This window comes from Podarcis pityusensis, assembly GCF_964106645.2.
Source record: "Podarcis pityusensis genome assembly, chromosome: 3".
Lineage (NCBI taxonomy): Eukaryota > Metazoa > Chordata > Lepidosauria > Squamata > Lacertidae > Podarcis > Podarcis pityusensis.
Genome location: NC_138026.1, coordinates 82,842,341 through 82,863,216, shown reverse-complemented (window position 1 = coordinate 82,863,216; position 20,876 = coordinate 82,842,341). Strand labels below are relative to the sequence as shown.

General features: G+C 39.2%; 1 protein-coding gene across 3 annotated transcripts in view; it reads right to left on the bottom strand.

Moving 5' to 3' along the window:
* Positions 1-2,295: 2,295 nt before the first annotated feature.
* The window catches only part of CDC42EP3 (CDC42 effector protein 3), a 60,097-nt gene continuing 41,516 nt past the window's right edge, over positions 2,296-20,876 (bottom strand). For all 3 annotated transcript variants that reach the window (XM_080997810.1, XM_080997809.1, XM_080997811.1), the window contains exons 2-3: positions 6,981-7,037; positions 2,296-4,544 (exon numbers count right to left, since the gene is read on the bottom strand). In XM_080997810.1, coding sequence (XP_080853936.1) covers positions 3,492-4,259 — 768 coding nt within the window. In that variant the 5' untranslated portion in view covers positions 4,260-4,544; positions 6,981-7,037 and the 3' untranslated portion in view covers positions 2,296-3,491. The remainder of the gene's footprint in view (positions 4,545-6,980; positions 7,038-20,876) is intronic.

The window sequence follows — 20,876 nt, the reverse complement described above, 5'->3', positions numbered from 1 at the left end:
CTTACAGCCACCGCCCTAGCTTCCTGGCGGTCATATCTGCACATTATAAAAAAAGGATTTTAAGTTGTGATTGCTCAAAATATCCCACCTACCCCCAGAACCAATTAAACAACTATATATATATATATATATGGAGTGGAAGGAAAAGGATACAAATTAAGTGAGGCAAGTAGGAAGAGTACACAAAACAGGAGAGATTTCTGATTCCAGTAGGTCCAAAAATTCAGATCAGATACAAATAAATGTCGTGCTTGTACACACCTGTTCAATGTTGTTCAACACTGGTTAAATGTTCCTTGTCCTTGTGATTGCCCGTTGTTGAAGATCCTCAGTCCAAGATTCAAGATGTGGCTGAGTCGATGCTTTCCAGTGCCAAGTAATATTTAAGTACCATGCCATTTTTATGGAAAGTGCTGAGCTTTAAATTGAGGCATCAGAGTATTGTGGCTGAACCAGGACATTCTGATATGAGTGCTGGAATGGGGCAATAATGGGACAATATTATAACATAGGGGCTGAAGTTCCTTCAGGTGCCATATTTCTCCAGCAGGATTTTGATTTGTAAATCACAACTTATGAAATCTATCCAGGGCCCAAACAAACATGCAAGACAATATTCTTGCAGTCTGAGGAGGAACATAAGATAGACTAAAATAGAGTTCCACTGTGATGATTTGTGCCTATAGTCCTATTCCTACTGAAGGAAAAATATAAGATACTGTGTGCCTGTATAAGCTTTTCTAAGGATTTCAAATTGTGGAGGAAACATTAGGAACGTCAGATAAAGCCAAAGTTCCAGAGTTAAGTTTAGCACTGAAGCAATAGCACAACTGCAGATATTGACAAAATGCTGAGAAGGGTAACTTTAATTCCAGTTTTTAATTCTCAAAAGGTTTAAAAGTACTACCACTATCCTTTGGGACAAAGACTCACTATTCCACTAGAACCAGGTATCCCAAGTTATCACATATATTTTAAACTGTTTTTTATAATCATCATCTGTGATAATTTCTGGGTTACCAAAAGTGAATCTCCGTGTGAACCAAGTTTAAAAGTCACAAAACCTAGTGAGGGTCTCAAGTTCTTTCATATCTCACGTTGCTCTAGATCTGAATGTTAAAATAGACACATTCCCTGGTCTGGTGTTAAAAAGTCAAAGTTCTGCATTTTAAAACTCCATTGATTTTAATGGGGGAGGTCTAAGCATGTGTTCCACTTTCTCACTGAAACCAATGTGTTATAAGCGTGTTTCATTTCGGTTGGATTGTGCCCCATAAGTTAATGCCAGAAAACCTTGAAAGGGATGTTTGTATTAGCAAATGAGCTTTATCATAAACTTTCTCCCTATCTTGTGGTTTTAAAACAGCACTATCTGCTTTCTATTGAGAATTTTCCCTGGAATAGTCTACTGCTGTGAAAATGGCCAGGATCTCATAAAGTCAGCATTCTGATTTGATGAGCTCAAGAAGGAGAGATTACTATTTAAACAACAATCTTCGCTGTCCAGTGAAGTGGCAAGGGGAATAATCAAAGAACTCAAAACACAGAAGGATATTATCTTAATTGTAAGATTAGCTGATATATTTCCCTAGTGGGAGATCTCTTTCAAAAGAATAGCGTTTTCTTAAAGGTAACTTAAGAGACTGACTCTAACTCAGAAAGCTTAATTCAGCCAAAAACATCAGACTTCTGGTCAGCACAGGTCCTGGAAAATTGCACTTTCTGATTCCACTAAAGTGTTGCCCTGACTAGAAAGTGAGTAGTCCTGCCAAAGATGAAACCATTTTCTCATACCCCAACACCTTCCAAACATATATTTGCTGACTTGACAGAAGGTGGAAAGTTCACGGTTATTGAATTCATCTGTGCTAATACTTGGTCCTTCCTTTCTGCTCTCTGGTAATCAGAACCGCTAGTAGCACCAAGCAGTGAAAGATACAAGAGAACACCTTTCCTTAACCTTGGGTATACTTCTTTAATTCCATATAAGAAAATATGGCCCAGTTCAAACATTTGCTTACTCCACTTGTGAGGAAGTTCACAGAAGAACTCCATCAGCTCACTATAACACACATGGGGCTCCAAATTAGGATGAATGAATTTTGCAAAATCTGTGTGGGCAAGTTGTGGAACAGAGCAATAATCTTAATTAAAGTACGAAAGTTATTTTCCTCTTGGCACTACTGAAGCACAGAACTAGTAAAACGTAATGGGAATGTACGGTAAGTGGGTTTCAACTGCATCTTGAAATAAGCCTCTTCTTCTTGAAAGTGTAATTCAGATACAGAAACATGATTTTCCACATTAATTCTTTACTCTTTATTGTATTGCACAAAGTATTAAAACAATGCAGGGACATCACTATATTCCCTGACGTACCATCTGCTGCAGCACAGTCTCCTTTGAGCTTCCCTCTAAAATCATAAAATAACCCATTGCAAAATTTCAAAGATTTGTGTGTCAATGTCAGTAACTGAAAGGAACAAAGCTAAAGGATCAAATACGTATTTTCCATAAATGCACACAAATATACAGTTTATACAATGGCTCTCCAAAAAAATGCCAAGCAACAGCTCACTGGTGCAATTGTGTGTGTGTGTGTGTGTGTGTGTGTGTGTGTAGAATCTGATGTGAATGTGCATAAAAACAGATTTCAGCTCATAAAATAATGCAGTGAGTGTAATTCATCTCTTTAAAAATTGGATTGTCTAAGATTGAATACGTATTGGCATAGGAGCTCACATAAGAGGCTCCAGTAACTTCAATGGCACCAGTTTGTATTGGCTACATATATTTCCCATAACAGTTGAACAGAAGAAAGCCATTCCCATTTGAACACAGAGCTATGCATTAACACTCAACAATAACAGTGCAGCCAGAATGAAAAACATTGCTAATTAAAAAAAACCCCTACTATCATTCTGGGAAAGAGTTACATATTAAGTAATGCTGAACTAATTAACATTTAACCTTCACTTCATAAATCTTCTGCCTGGCACACACAGGGTCCTTGAGAACCAAAGGGTTCCTGAAAATGAATTAATTGTCCTAACTTGCAGAATCAATCCAAATATTATGTTGACGACAACTCTTGGTTCTTAGAAAGCAGTTTAATTGGCTGAAAACTGTGTTGTTAAAATACCTCCTCTTGTTATCTGACATTTGCCATGTTAAAAAAATCATGGAAATTAAGTAAAAAAATAGTTTAAAGTCATTTGTTTTAGAAAAATTGTCTACTGCAAAGGGAGTTGGTTTTGTATATAAACACACAAATCACAATCCATCTAAAGTTAAGCACACTTACATCCCATTCATCCTCAAAAGGTGAACCCAATGCTTTACTGAGAAGTAAGGCTCACTGAGTTCAATGAGGCTTATTCCCAAAGAAGTGTGCAGAGGATTGCAGCCTCAATTGCTTAACCTTAGCTGGATGGCGCCTGTACTTTTCAGTTGTGTTTGTATGAATGACTGAGGCAAAAAAGCAGCAAGTTCTATGTTTTGTTTTTGTCCATTACGTTGAGCACTTCATCCAAAAGTGATGGCCCGAGGTCAAGTTGCAAAGAAAGAAGAGGCTCTGCCAGATCCGAAAGGGAGTCTTCTGATTTAGGCTGAGTCTTGGTTAGATCACATGAAAGATGGCCATTGTCAAATAACTCCTCTGTTTGCCATTCAGCATATTGCTCCGAAAGGCTGGATGAATGACTGTCTCTCCCATTAGTATAATGCGATGTTGGGACGTTCCGCTCCCATGTGATGTCATCTTTGTATATTTTCCCATTCTCCAAGTGTTTGCTCTTCCCCTGCAATTTTTCTTCCATTACGGGCTCGCAGCTATGCCTGGGATTCCTTAAAGGCCCCAAAGAGTCCTGCTTTGAATTAAACGTCACCGGTGACAACAAGGGCAGCATGAGGGCTTGAGAACCACCAATGGCAGGAAGTGATATGGCATTTTTGAGCACCGGAGAAGGCGTTTCGGCAAACACAGAGTCAGAGGTGCTGTTTGCCCTGAGGAACTCATTGTGGCCTTCGCACTGGCTGGCTGTCTCTCCCTCGTTCCCAGGTAAGAGCTCATAATTCCCTTGCAGGAAGGAGATGTCTCCAAAAACATCGTGCTGTCCTTCTTTCCCGATATGAATTGTGTGGCGAAAATCACCGAGAGGTGGGCTGATCATATCAGGAGACAAAATGTCCCTCAGCTTGAATTTCTTCCCTTTCTTATTGTTGCCGGCTTTCAGGTAGATGGGTGTCTTGGCTGGCATCTTTTAGCAGTGTTTGAGCAGCGGCAGGGGGGACTTTTGGTACAAAGGAAGGAATAAAAATAGTCAGCAAGTCTGAGTAGCTCTTCTCCAGCAAATCCTTCTTGTTATCTATGCCATATTATTGACTCTGGCATTGGTTATAAAGAGGCATTCACACACCACCGCTGCTGCCTTCCCCGCCTTCCAAAATTCTGTGCCCCAGAACGTCAGTGTAAGCCTTCCTCCTCAAAGTGACACTTCGCTAGGCTTGCAAGAATGCTCACTTTCCTCCAGGACTTCAGCAACCTGCATGAGAAATAAAAGAGGTTATTATTAACTTGCTCTTCATGGTTCATTCAATCTGATATTTGCACAAAAAGCCCAAAAACAAAGCAGCAACATAATTAATAGCACTCTTGACAGCTCCAGCGTGGAGATTAGCTGTATGAAGTTGCTTCCCTTCATTAAGCAGGATAAAAGGATTCCTCTAACGAGAGGCTAACCAACCTTTTCCCTGACTTTGTACATTTTGAAAGCCAGAACTCCTTAGACATGGTTGCCAAATCCAACTCTCTTAATAAACTTACTATACTGGCTTCTCTTGGTTTTCTTATTTTGTCAATCATCTTCTATCTTAGTGCCAGGCAAAGCCCACACCTTTGGACATTCCAGAGGCACTTCTAAACATCTGTACCAAAAAGTTCCTTCCTCACAAAAAACAGGTTTATAAACATAGCTTTGTGGGCCTTTGAAACTGAAGCTGGAATATCTTTGTATGTGTAGTTTGAAAGATCAAAGCTGAAATTGTTTTAACAGATGCCTACAAATTTTAGGGTTTATCTGGGCAATCAGTTCAAAGAATGCCCTTCCTTGCCCCTCAGTTTCAGTTGCATAATATGACAAGGGTTGATTCACAGGCTAAACAGTATGCTATCCAGGCTACTCATAATGGATTGGGGTTGGAATGACCTCGCTGCAAGGAGGAATATCCAGGCTACTGCCACATTTATTTGCCTTTTAAACTGTAGGGGGTTATTGTTTTTGTTTGTTATTATGTTATGTATTTTTGTGTTTTTTATATTGTAAACTGCCCTGTGATCCTTGGATGAAGAGTGGTTTGGAATTTAATAAATAAATGATGGTGATAATATTTTTTTTAAAGGCTATATTGTATACACCCTTGTGCATCCCAGGTGAAAAGCAGGGACCCGCACAGGTGTTCAAATTGTAGTCTCAGTTTTCACTGCATTGAAACCAACAAGTTTACTAGTTTCAAACTTACTCTTTGCAGGCTGAGTTGTGGTGGATTTATTTAAATAAGCTGTAGTTTAGGGTACAATCCTATACATACATACCTGTAAGTAAAGCCTGTTGAACTCAATAGAACTTACTCCTAAATAAACATGAATAGGATTGGATTTAGGGAATAATCAGGAAAAAAGGGTTCATTTAAATTTGCATTTTCTTTGCTAGAGCAATGATATGAGATTTCAAAAGGGTAAAGCTGATTTTGATTAAGGATTCCATCAGCTTTACCATTTTGAAATTTAATTTATTTCCTAACAGGCATGCATATTAACTGGTTGCTATAATAATTAATACAGAGATTTTTTTTTAAAAAAAAACACCAATCAATAAACACATAAATATAAAAGGCAGGGTAAAAAGAACAACAACCCTATAAATGATTTTATATTACAAACTATGTTCAACTGGGAACACAGAAAGAGAATCAGTATACAAATGAAATCAATGTAGTTCCCAAGACCATTAAAGCTGAAGTCTGATTTTTTAGGGAACTATTTTCCCAATAATTTTGCTGACTACGATTTATAAACTACAAAGCTTGGAATATAGTAAAGCTTAAAAAGAAATTTACCAAATACATTCACACATAAACAGTTCCATATGAATATACAGAAAGAATAAATATAACGTAACAGCAATATATTTTAAACTTCCTTGTTTCAATATATAGGTCAATTTACTACAGGCTTCCTCAAACTCAGCCCTCCAGATGTTTTTGACCTACAACTCCCATGATCCCTAGCTAGCAGGACCAGTGGTCAGGGATGATGGGAATTGTAGTCTCAAAACATCTGGAGGGCTGAGGTTGAGGAAGCCTGATTTACTATATAAAAACCATCATATTTAAATACTTGTTGCATGAATAATCATAGTTAGGATGAGAAGAATGATAATGGGAAGTACAGTACCTTCCACCATGCAACGTGAATTTACCAGTATGTGATTCCACCAAAACAACCAGTGTCAACCTTAAAAGCTGCGCCAGTTTCTCAGAAGCAAGATATTTTCTCTCGTAGTTTTACTTTACATAGGAAAGCAGCCTTAATTTGCTATTTCATGTTAAGATTTCTATTTCTTTCTTCCTTACATTTATATCCCGCCTTTCCTCTGATGAGCTCAAGGTGGCATATATGGTTTTCTTCCTCCCCATTTTATCCTTACAACAACCCTATGAGGTAGGTTAGTCTGAAACTGCAACTGACCCAAACTCACCAAGTTCTAGTCCAACACTCTTACTACTACACCACACTGGCTGTTCTTTTTTTTTTAAAGATGCTTCCTATTATTTTATTTTATTTTATTTTAATATGGTGAAAGCATGAAGTGATGAGAGCTATATCACTTGCTAGTGTTATTATAGACACTATTCAATGTTTCAATTAATTTACCAAATAAAAAGAAAAGACATATGTAGGCAAAAAAACAACAACTTACCTTCAATTATCTTTGTAATCCTGTGGAAAATTCTGTAGCTGTGGCAGAGTGTGGTTTCTGGAAAAGAAGAGCGGAAGAGAATGAATGTTGCCTGAAAACACTCTCTTTTATACTTCTGAAATCCCATCATGCCCCTCAACTAGTAAGTTATGATTGGGTGGCTCCTGTTGTTGGCTTATCTGTAAACATCCTGCCTGGAATTCTTGAAATGCTCCCTGAAAGAATGTGCATCAAAGTAACTTCATTTGATTGTATTAAAGCACTACCCCCCACTTTCACTGACTTAATCACCCTTTAGACTGAATTACTGAGACTTCATACCTCAGTTCAGTAACTTCAAATAATCCTATAATGTCACAAATTACTCAGTGTGGACTTTTGTTTCTGAAACAGAATTTTCAAGCCTAAGGAATTATGTACACATTCCTCAGGGCATATATTTTCCAATATTCTGTTTTCCGCCTAATATCTTAGTTACTGTCTAACCTGACAGTCAAATTTTTTTGGTTGATTTTAAAAAAGTATTTCTGTAATCTGCCTTGTTTGAAGTGTCTTCTCCCCTCAGCACCACAATCATATGATTTATTATTAAATCTGATGTCTTAGCCAGAGCCTATGTTGGAAGAAGGAGACATTTTAATCCATCTCTCTATTGAGAGTAGTTAAATGTTGCAAAATAAAAATGTTTGCTAAAAGGGTTCAGATGTTGCACTGTCAGGCCACTTCACATAGTCATCTATTTCTGACCATTATGTGAGAGGGGCACCATGAGCTATTTCAGAAGATTTTAATTTGATTTTAGTAAAGATTTTACATTACATCCAACCAGCAAAACACGGTTTGGGGTACAAGGTAAGGCTGAACAAGTCCAGTAGTAGCTGTCCTCGAGGGTAGGCACTTGGTGAGTGTCAAGCTTATCACTTTAAAATACTGACTATAAAATTATGACAGCCATTTTAGCTTGCAGAGTTAATAAATTCCTTGAAGAATAAATAAAAAAGGATCAAACAAGATTCATGGCAGGTGGATAATTGTCATAAATTGTATGCAAATTGATAAACTTAAAAGAGGTGAAACAGAAGCAAAACACACCTTTATTCTTTTAGTTTGTAGATACAGTACAGAAAAAGCATTTGACTCTATAGAATGGAGGCCTATGCTTTAAAATGTTGAAGAAATTCGAACCAGGACTTAGACTTCTGCAATTTTGTTGAAGCAATATATACAAAATTGTGGATAGAATTTTGATTAATGGAATCATGCATAATACATAATACATATTGCAAAGATGTGTCAGACAGTGTTTGTATTGAAAAAATGATTAATTTTTTTTTTAAAAAAAAGATGTGTCAGACAGGAATGCACTTTCTCATCATTATTGTTTAATTTACATTTTGAAATTTTAGCACAACAAATCAGGGACAACAAAAACATGAAAGAGATTTCCCTACCATGATCCAAATTAAAATTTTGGTATTTGCATTGCAAGGATGTATAGATTCAGTATCTTCTAGCTATGAAATTAATGCAGAAAAATCAGAAATTACTTATGAATGCTGAAGAACAATATAAAGCTGATACTGAATTTTCAACAGTTTCTAGAGACAAGAAGTTCTAGATCAGTGATACCCTAACTACCCACCCTGGACCACTTGAAAATTGTTGATATGGTGTGCTAGATGCTTTATTATTTTTAATTATATTTTGATTATATTTTATTTCTTATATATTTTACTGTATTCGATGGGATTGATATTGTAATACAATAAAATACAATACAAGAAATAAGAGAAGCAACTAAAATACAATTAACATCAATACATATTTAATGTGATGGATGTGCCATCTCCTGTCTTCAACCAGAAACCCAGACATGCTGCAGACCTGAATGAGCCACTTGGACTGTGGTTTGGGAACCTACATTCACAGTACATAGTAATACAGTTTTCAGATGATAAAGCTGCTTGCTCCAATTCATTGGTAAAACATGGATTTTCTCTGGGGAAGGCACCGTGACAAAAAATATCCGATCAGAAATGGAGCTTTAAAGCCCTGACCTGTGTCTAGAAAAGTGGCACAAAAGGAAGTCTGAATGAGCCCTTAGATAAAGATAATTTGGAGAAATTTAAGCAGGGTGTGAGAAAGTGTGCCAAGCTACCATTATCATGGCTAGGAAGAAGGGTGGTCCTAAAGAGAGAGAAAAATACCTAAATTGGAATTTCTTTTTCTAACACTACCTATAAGGATTATACAAAAATTACACAGCAAAATCCAATCTAAAATTAAGTGTATATTAAGAATATATGGAAGTTCAGATACATTTTCTAGGAGTACTCCCAGATCCATCTGTGTCACTCGAGGCTTAAGTAGCCTCAGTGGCTAGGAGGACCTTTTATGGCTGGTACACCAACTGCAGCTGTTTTTGGACAGGAATAGCCTGGCCATAGTGATTCATGCATTGGGAACCTCAAGACTTGATTACTGCGGTGCATTCTATGTGGGCCTTGGGGCCTGGCCTGGAAGCTCCAACTGGTGCAAAATTCTGCAGCAAGACATTTGCTGGGAGCAGACTACTGCCCTTAACAACATGGGTCCAGCATACCTTAAGGGCTGTCTGACCCCTTATATCTCTGCCCAATCACAGAACCTTTGGAGGAGTCTCTGTTAGAGGTCTCTCATGGCTCAGATGCCATGTATCTACAGGAAGCTGTGCATTCAGTATTGTGGCCCCAAGTCTGTAGAACTCCCAGCTGAAATTAGGCAGGCCTTCTCCCTACTGAACTTCATATACTTGTCAAACATCTATTGCAGCAAGCATTTTAAGGAAGTTACATTACAGTGGTACCTCGGGTTAAGTACTTAATTCGTTCTGGAGGTCCGTTCTTAACTTGAAACTGTTCTTAACCTGAAGCACCACTTTAGCTAATGGGGCCTCCTGCTGCCACTGCACTGCCACTGCGTGGTTTCTGTTCTTATCCTGAAGCAAAGTTCTTAACCTGAAGCACTATTTCTGGGTTAGCGGCATGTGTAACCTGAAGCGTATGTAACCCGAGGTACCACTGTATCACACTCCTCTGTGTAATACAGAGAGCATGTTCTCACTTCCATCAGGCTTGGCTCCAGTGTGAGGTCCTAGTTAGCTCTGGTCCACTTAATGCCCTCATTTACATCCTTTCAGTGTCAGGTAAAAACCGCTCTTTTCTCCCGTGCATTTGACAGATAACGATGGATGTTCTGTTGTTTATTGATAACTGTTTTCTGCTGCTGAAGTTTTATTGTGTCTGTTTATTGATCATAGTAATGGTTTTGTTGTAATGTATTCTTTTTTGTTTTTATACTATGCATTTGGATCTTAATTTTCTTTTCTGTTACATTGCTCAAAGGCTCTTTCGCAGTGCGTGGCTGATAAGTCAAAAAAATGCACAAATAAATAAATAAGAGTATCTAAGTAGGACTGAGGAGACTTTGGTTCAAATCTTCACTCTGCCATAAAGCACACTGAGCAGCCTTGGACTAATTAGGCTATGCCGAGAGAGACTGTCTCACAGTGTGGGTGAGATGATAAAATAGACAGATTTATTCATCTCAGCAGTGAGATTCATAAGAAGTACCATGGTATATATTTTAAAAAATAATGTTTAGATCACATTTACACCCAGACATATTCTTCAAGTGTGTGTTCTCTGAAAACAAGTCAGTCAATCTACTACATCTGTTTTGATTTTGCCTTTGCATCTAGTATGAAGTAGGATGGTGGATTAAGTTGGTTCTGTCAGCCTGCATAAATTTTGCTTTCAACCATCTCATTTTAGGAATAGAGCAACTCTAGTGGCAGAACATATTGTTCTACAATCCTGGATATCTCTTAAAAAATAAAGACAAGAGGACACGTTACATTTAGGAAAAAATGGGGGGAAAGTGAATGCAATTATAATAAATCCCGAATAAGCACGAATAAACCTGGGAGAAATTTTGGGCGTTATTTGAAGAGACCAAAGCTGTTGACTCATTGTTCCAGCCTCAAGCTTTGATCTTGATTTATCATCACATATGCCTTCCTTACCTCCCCATCTTCACTTTTCTATCTTTTTTTCTTTCTTTTTAAAAATGTGGATAATGGGCTGCTGACTCAAGCTGGGCAAGGAAAGCATAGAGCAGATTTGACCTCTGTATTTAGGATTTATAGTTGCTTTACTCTGCTGCCATTTTGAAACTAAAGTCTGCAAACACAAAGAGAGATTACACTTGAGTCTGGATTTCCCACATTCAAACCCAGGGTAAGCCAATGTGATGCCCCTCAGATGTTTTTGGACTACAGTTCCCATCACCTTGGACTCTTGGTCATGTTGCCTGGGTCTGATGGTAGTTCAACAACATCTGGAGGGCACCACGTTGGCTATCCCTGCCCTAACCATTCTACCACACTGACTCTTAAACGACTGCTCAAAGTGCTTCATATACCTTATCTCAGTAATCTTCACAAGCCTCCCTGTAAGACCAGTATGATTAGTTCCCAGCAAGTTTGTGGCCAAGCCAGGATTTGAACTTCTGACTTCTGTTCATAGCTCATACTCTTAACTGCTATGCTAAATGAACCCCATCTTAGTCATGGACCAGATATTGAAATTCATACTATTTAAATAGTTACTGCAGTTCACAGATACTACTAGAATTATTCTTTTCTGCTGTATTTGCTATTTTTGTTGGAAACAGGAGAAATGCAAGAAATGCGTTTTTGATGCTGAAAAAAGGAGCAGCAGAGCTTTAGTCGTGTTTCCAAGCAAAGGTTTATGTCTCCCTTTCTTCTTTCAAATGAGCAATTTTTAAGCACCATGGCCCTGGAGAGGATAGATACTAAAGGTAAAGGTAAAGGGACCCCTGACCATTAGGTCCAGTCGTGGCCGACTTTGGGGTTGCGGCGCTCATCTCGCTTTATTGGCCGAGGGAGCGGGCGTACAGCTTCCAGGTCATGTGGCCAGCATGACTAAGCTGCTTCTGGAGAACCAGAGCAGCGCATGGAAACGCCGTTTCCCTTCCCGCCGGAGCGGTACCTATTTATCTACTTGCACTTTGATGTGCTTTCGAACAGCTAGGTTGGCAGGAGCAGGGACCGAGCAATGGGAGCTCACCCCGTCACGGGGATTCGAACCGCCAACCTTCTGATCAGCAAGTCCTAGGCTCTGTGGTTTAACCCACAGCGCCACCCGCGTCCCAGGATAGATACTATTTATTTTATAAGCTGTAAATATAGGAGAATGAATATGCTACAAAAGGAACCTCTGGATATTGGCCATAATCACGTTTTTGAGCATTTTGCATTATGCTGACTTTGAAATTTAAATGTTCACAAGTCAAGTTATGTAATGGCATTCTTCTTTCAGATACCAAACTGGTCAAAATGAAAGGTGTGAAATGCTTTAATCAGTTCTCAGATAATCTTGTTTGCATAGGATACACTCAAGATTTTCAGAACAAAAGAGGGTGTGTGAGCATGCGAGGATCTGAGTCATAGATGAGTCATTGATAGTGTTAAGATAAGCATTCAAGAAGAAAACAGAGCTGTTTTGGATTAAATACTTTAGGAAGGATATTGAATTCCAAAAAGAGCATAGGGATCACAAGATGCGTGGATCAAAAGCCATAGGTTCTATTCAACGGAATACTAAGCTGTTTCCATTCTTCCCCTTTCTTTCCCCTACACAACTCCTAAGTCTCTTCTGGACTTCCCCTAACCCTCTGAAGCAGATCTGAGGACTATTTAGTGTTTACCACTGTATAGTGGTACCTTGGGTTAAGAACTTAATTCTTTCTGGATGTCTGTTCTTAACCCGAAACTGTTCTTAACTTGAGGTACCACTTTAGCTAATGGGGTCTCCAGCTGCCGTCGCGCCATCACCACGCAATTTCTGTTCTCATCCTGAAGCAAAGTTCTTAACCCGAGGTACTATTTCTGGGTTAGCAGAGTCTGTAACCTGAAGCGTCTGTAACCTGAGGTACTACTGTACTAGTGGTGATCCTTGCATGTATGAGCACAACTATTTTGCTGAATACTGTCCTGTGTATTTATTTATGAGATTTAAATCCCACCCTGCAAAACCTTTCCTAGAGTGGTTGTGTAAGGAAGAATCTAAGAACTAGGATCAGACAAAATCTAATTTTACATCACAGGGTCCAATGGGCTGGGGACCACTTCTCCTATAATGTTCCTCAACCAGCTTGTATTTCTGTGATTACCAGTGGTTTTTAGAAAATAAATTTGACTAAGAACTTGGTATGTTAAATCTAGAAATATAAGTCTAAAAAGGAGGAGATCATTGTGGTCATTTAAAGACTTTTATTGCATGCTTTGAGCAAAGCTAAGCATTTAAAATTCCATTAATTTCAGTACTTGAGAACATTTGGATTCTGTTCTCACGGTGGCCCATTAGGTATTCAGAGACATAAAACCTCTGACACTGGAGGTAATACGTAAACATTATTACTAGTTGCTATTGATAACCTTATCCTCCTTCAAGGTAACTATGGTGAGAATAGCTTTCAACATATCTCCCACTGCAACCAATGGAACTGAAAAATCATTAACTTTGCCTGGATCATACCCTTAATGCTGTTGGAAGGAAGAGAGTGAATGATTGTTCGATTGATCCAACAAGAATAAGCTTAGAAACAAGGAGGTTGAGTTACAATAAAATTTAGGCAAAATGTCTATGAACACTGAAGCAAGTGACTGAACCAGAAGGCCAATTGTATGCCTTCTTGCTCCACATTTTGTGTCCCAAGTGAAACAGAACAATTGTAAATGGCAGATATATCATATACTTTCCTTCTAATGTATTTAAAAGTGTCAGTTATTCATGCTATCGTCCTTAAGCTTTTTACAACACTCCCCCACACATATACCATGGAATTTTCTATAAGCAAAGATGAATGGCATGAAATAGGATGTATGAACTGTTCTCTTGCATATATCTCACTGAAAGATTTGTGTGCAATTAATACATACATTGGTAGGATGTTTTTTAAAATGTGGGTTATGGATATGAAAAATAGACAGGAGCAAAACGTCTTATAAATGCTTTTTTGGGTGGGGGGTTATTTTTTTCAGTGGGCATGTGTGTTTTCATGCATCCAAGTTCAAATTCAGTCTTGGGTTAAACCTGGAAAATATGGATTTGTGATTCCTACTGATCCAACGGTAATATTTGTTCCTCCACTAAAATCACTATAAATGGTTACATAATGGTTACTAACAACCCATTAGTAAAGATGGACAGGAGACTAATATTCTGGGAGTGTTGTGTAAGTCTGTTTGGATGTAATTTCCCAGAAGCTTTTGCATAAATGCTCAGTGTGATGCATGAATGAAGCATGAAAGTAGCCTTTGTACCATACTAAAACTGCAAACAGAAGAAATTAAAACACACCAGATCCATAGCACTCTAGAAGGCTAATGACTATTCACATATGCATGCAGCTTACTTGATTTCTCTATACTTGATGACTGGCAACAGAATAGTGTGGCCTTTTAGATAAGGCACTGTAAAATTTATATCACTGGGGTTTGATATGTGATGATCACGGGTGATCTTAGGTACTGGGAATCAACAATAACAATGTTAATATGAGACAGTGTGGAAAACTGCACACACATGGGGCACTGCTGGTGCATGGCTTGTCTGAAGTGGCAAGGAACATAGGAATTGTTCTCTCTTTAACATTGCATAGTGCCAAACCTGCCAACTAAGATGTTCCCACACAGGTTTTGGATGTAGTGATGCAGCATAGTCCATCTTTGCAACTGCACAGGTGCTGGTCTGCACAGTAGATATGGGAAATCAAAGCATCAGTGTGGATGGATCACACAGTGCAGTAAAATGTTGTGTGTATAGATAAAAATGGTGCCCGTCCCCAATTGTTGTTGTTTAGTCGTTTAGTCGTGTCCGACTCTTCGTGACCCATGGACCAGAGCACGCCAGGCACTCCTGTCTTCCACTGCCTCCCGCAGTTTGGTCAAACTTATGCTGGTAGCTTCGAGAACACTGTCCAACCATCTCGTCCTCTGTCGTCCCCTTCTCCTTGTGCCCTCCATCTTTCCCAACATCAGGGTCTTTTCCAGGGAGTCTTCTCTTCTCACGAGGTGGCCAAAGTATTGGAGCCTCAGCTTCACGATCTGTCCTTCCAGTGAGCACTCAGGGCTGATTTCTTTAAGAATGGAGAGGTTTGATCTTCTTGCAGTCCATGGGACTCTCAAGAGTCTCCTCCAACACCATAATTCAAAAGCATCAATTCTTCGGCGATCAGCTTTATGGTCCAGCTCTCACTTCCATACATCACTACTGGGAAAACCATAGCTATAACCTATACGGACCTTTGTTGGCCTGTCCCCAATAGTTATTCTCAAATTTCTGACAGCACCTTAACCAAATCTAGCATACTGGTCTTTAGTTCTCTTCAAGGGTTCAAAGAACTTGTGGGGGCTTAAAGTCAGGAGAAGATACACATGCAAGCTCTGTCCTTAATATTCCCACATGGGCTTTTCTTGTTCAACTATGAAGAAAGTGCTTAAACATCTGAATCCCTTAAATGTAGGAAGTTTAATGGAATGGGGATAAGCCATCTAGCTTTATCTTCAGGAGAGGTAAGAATTTTGGGAAAGGATATGTGGCAACATTTTCCAACAAGTGATTCCACAAATGAATCGTAAGGTGGTATGAGGACTCCACCATATGCCCTCTTGAATGTCTGAATAGGCTCTTGGTAACTTTCAGGAATCGTCCCTGAAAGCATCATTACATGACCCATGAATTAAGGATGTCCTAAACCCATTGCTGTGTTAGCTTACACAATATACCTCCCAGTGGCCTTTGAATGATTCCCCCCATGTGCTACTGGAGCGATCTTCCTGATTTTGAGAAGCCCACCCCAAAGCAAAGCTTTGCACAAAAATACGAAAACTCCATTTAAGTGCGCTAACCCCTAATGATACAAATAGGCATGATATTTATGGCCAACCTCTTCCTACTGTCATGTTAATGTTACTCAAACAATCTTAACAATTATGTAGTAAGAGCAGCTTTACTTTCTGCTGTGGCATTTTCCTATCAGTAAGCTGAAGGGAAATCCGAGGTGGCAATGACATTCTGCAGTCTTACACATAGCTTTCGCCTCTGACTAGGAGGAGAGACATGCCAAGACTTGCTTCAACCTCCCTTCTAGAATCCTCCTGCACATTTAACCCTCCTTGAGGCCGTCTGTGCATTAAGGGTCATTTTTTTTTTTACCTTATTGCCTTGGCTCTTGTCTAGTGTAACAGGAAAACAAATGACTGTGAGTAATGTAGAACTGTGCATGGCTTTAGTTAAAAGGGAATCCTAGGAAATGCTGGATGTGGTTTGTGAAATTTGCTGGACAGCAACAATATTTGTTACGTTGCTCTCTCTGGGTCTACATGGGAATCGCTGACTACTATTCTCAAGTCATGTGCATCGGTGCAGCCCCGCTAAGTCAACTGAAACAGGTGGAGTTGTATTGTGACTTATGTTTAAGTCAACATTAGGCAGTAATAGCCACTCATTATACCCATAAGCAGGGTAGAAACCACCACACAGTTTGCCTGTTCTACAAGTTTTGGCCTGGTGTCATTTATATCAAAAGCAAAGTAAGAACGAGCACTTATATTTCAGCAGTGATGTAATTTAAGGCTTTACTTGAAAGCAAGTCCCATTGATTTTAACTAGAATCCTTTCAAATAAGTATATTTAGAAGTCCTTGCAAATGAACATCCAGAAGAAAATAGGCTCCCTTCTTTCCCGCTCCCAAAGTCTGCACACTGACTAGCTAAAAGGGGGGGAGGGGAATAAATCAGCTGTTCTAGTTTAGGAAGGCTTCCTTCTCCAGTTCATAGCCAGAGGGTGGGGTAGTTTTTACTTACCACAGGTAATCAGATGAGTTGCTATTTATAAAATGGGTTTTGGGATTTACATATCCTCCTTCAACTGAAAAGGACATTTTCCAAAATAAGAAAAAGTGTTGGTGTGATAAATTCATTAACCTTTAAATATTTCACACACAATCTCTCCTAGTTTTCAGATGATGGTATAATTAGGAGAAATGGTCTGTTGAAAAAGAGTTGTGTATTAAAATAGATGTTTTGCAGAGTGTCAGCTGATCTAAGGGCACCAGCTCTGATGTCATTTTAGGGCAAGGCAAAGACCTATTTATTTGCCTAACTGTGGTTTCATGCATTCCGTTGTATTTTATGTTTGACGATTTCTGTTTTCTGCTGTTTGTTGATTGTGCAGTATGATTATTGCTGCTGGTGTTTATTTGTTGTTGTTACCTCTGTGTTGTTGCTGCTGGCATCCCTCTATCTCGAGAGACAACAGATTATTCCCTGATAACTCAACCTGAAAGTTTCATTGAAGGGCCACATAGAAATATTTTAAATACAAATAAATACAAAAGCAAGCCAACAATGCAGTGGGTTGTAGAAAGTGAAAAATCTTAGTGCAGTGCTTCCTTATACATGTATAAAATTATGGCTGATTGGGAGGTCTTACACAACAGATCTCCTTCCTCCTGTCCCTTCTCTAAAACTTACCTTTTTTTACTTTGCTTAAAAAGGCAGCTGGGCGCACTGTGAACCACATTGCTGGTAAGAAACCCAGCCACCACTGCCTTAACTTAGGCTTGCCATCCGTCAGGAAAATTCCTGACACGTCCTGGTTTTCCAGTGTAAAAAATGGCATCGGGGGAATTTTGCCAAAACAGCAAAATGTCATGGAAACCCTGGATGTACGGCAACACAATGGGTAAAGCAACAGAAACAGCTCAGAAAGCTTAAGGAATTTTACTTTTTGAAATATGGCAACCCTAGCCTTAACTTCCCAGATATCTATGAAAAATTTATGGAAATTTGTGTCTGGGCCTGTGTCCCAGGGCCTTTAAGTCCTTGCAATGCCTTGTCTGCATTTGCTTTTGATGGACCTAGTCAGCGTCCTTAGGACTAGAGAACCCTGGAAGGCAACACTGGGGACCTAGGCAGGAGGTTCCTCACCCCTGCTTTAGGTAATACTACACCAACTCCAAAGATCTGGGTTGAGATCTGAACTTTTAGACTCTTTTTGAAGCATAAGAAGAGTCTTGTTTCCCACTTTCTAGCAGGCCTTTGCTTAAGAGTTAATCACACAGATGTCATGTTGCACCTTCATCCAGCAGATAAGGAGTGGGGACCTCTGTCCTGCCAAGGGATTTCTTCAAGGGTTCTGCTGGGGATTGTAGGCCAGCAGTGGATGGGACCAAAGTCTGTGTGGGCAGTACTAGAGCCAAAAGTGCATGTTCCCCTTTTCAGTGTGACCAGAAACAAGTGCGAGGGCTGCCCCTTTTCTTTCTTTCTTTCTTTCTTTCTTTCTTTCTTTCTTTCTTTCTTTCTGCCATATTGTTTTTTCTGTCTACCAAACCCTTTCCGTTGTTTTTTCTGTTCCTTCCACCCACAGGAAACTAGGCCGCCCACCCCTGCAGTAGATACATATCTACATATCACAAACACCCCCTATTTTAGGAAAATGAGGCAAGTGGGATATTGTTCACTTTGATGTGTAACTTAATACTATCTTTCAAGCCATGCAGATGGTTCTCTCTGCCTACTGTAGGTGTGGGCTCTGCCTAACTACAACTGCCTTACTCCATTCAGCAGACTAAAATAAACAGTAATTAGACCGTGTTTCAGTCACAACATCTAAAATTGTATGCTAGACCTCCATTTTATACAGTGTGGGGGGCAATACAGAGAAAAGGTATTAAAGATTGACTGAACAGTGTTCTTCATCCTATAACCCTTTCAGAAGCTGATTTTCAGGAGACTTTGCTTGAAAACTCTAAAGCAGCAGTCATAGTCCAAGAGAAGGGGTGTCCACTCAATCCCCAAACACATGAAGGGCTTCCAGTCTTCAGCACCAATACTGCATACCTTGCGTCAATATCTGCATGTTCTGTTGGATGTCTAGAAGCACAGCCCAAACCCTGATTGTGTGGAGTGCTTGAAGGCAGATATTGAGGGTACAGAATGGACTGAGCAAACACCACAGAATTAGTAATTAAGTTTTAATCTACTAGCTGAAATGGTTCATCATAGATTGTAGTCCTGAACATACTTACTTGTGAATAACCCCCATGAATTCAATGGGACTAAGTTCCAAATAAATATGCATATGATTGCACTTCATGCCAATGTAAGTCTATAGCTGACTACACAAAAGTATGGATATTTCTATGCATAGAAGCAGGTTTTTCTGAGGGAAATTATTTCAGTTTTTGTCTGATCTCATCTGAATAACATTTTCCTTTTCACAGATTTGATCTTATCTACGGACTTTCCCAACAATGATCTAGCTGGCATGCAACACTAAACCATGGCTCAACATTACAAGGGTGAGCAACAGTGAGTCTGGTTCCACATGCCTCTCTCTGTCCTCCAGCACTTCTGCAATGACACTGGAAGCTTTGCTTCAGATTATCCGCACATCCAAATCCTAAACTGTAGTTAATCATAACTATGCTTTGTTGAAACAAGGCATCTTCATACACTTCATACATACATGGAGTGTAAACTGTGTTGGATTTGGTCAACATGGCAAGCTCTGACTAATCTATAACAGAAACCAAAGCTTCTGAACTCTTATTTGTGGCCTACTGTAGGAGAAAGGAGTTTGCCTAGGCCTGTTCTCCTATCACTAAACCATGGTTTAGCATTATATCCAAACCTGCACAATATGATCAAAAGAACATTAAATTTCTAATACTGGAAACATTCACAAGCAACAAGGTATATCCAATCAAATATTTGATCTTGGGTGTGTCAAGCCAGGGATTCCATGGCAAATAGATATAACTGCCAAGTTTTGGTAGACTCCCAAATGCAAAAGACTTTGCTTTAGTCTTAAGCCAAACTAAACAAGAGAGCAAATGACACTGCAGGATTTTAGGCTCAGACACTATCAACTGACAAAACACCAAATTGATTTGGCATTTAATTCCCATAGCTAATGTCTCAGGACTGGATTTATGCTGGTTAATTGAGTTGATTTTCCATGGTAAATTAAGAAAAGGTTCCTCCCCTATATATATTTTTTGACCACTAGCTACATGCAAGGGCTGATGTAAAAAGCCTGAGTGAAAGCATATGATTTAAACATTTTTAATGCATTTTAAATTAGCTGAGGTTAACTGAGTTGAAATTAAAGCTCTTCCAGTGACCCCTGTGGAACTGCAATTTATCTCGATGCCAACAATCCCATATATTTAGCTTAAAGAAACTCCATACTTCTCAAAGTATTCGAGACTCATTATTTTCATCAGATATTACCCAAAGAATTAGTCCCTGAGAAAGTATAAAACTGATAAACTAGTAAGGGATATGATCCATGGACAAATTCTTCTGAACATGCACCGTGGAGAAGAATCAGAGTAGTTCAAGAACACTTTTGCTTCTTCGTGGATTATATCCAACTTTTCTCTGCTCAGTGTTAGGTCTGAGACCATCCCATAGAGTGGGCTTTTAGGAGTAAGTTGTGTGGAAATACATAGCTTTACCTCTTTTGCAAGCTATGAAATCCATATATCTAAAAGGCCCCATTGCAGATTTAGAACCAGGAAAGCCTTCCTGAAGAGAACATTCCACAGAGTGAATGTCACGATTAAGAAAATTCTTTTTCCAGGTAAACATCACTCTAAGGCAGTGTCATACTGTAGGAACCCCTCAGCATAGTCAGGCAAGGTGATGCCGCCTCCCACAGCTGCTGCTACCCTACTCCTGTCCTTAGCATCCTTAACACTGAGGCAAGTATTTTTGAATGCCACTTGAAGTATGGAATTATCATAGAATCTTAGAGTTGGAAG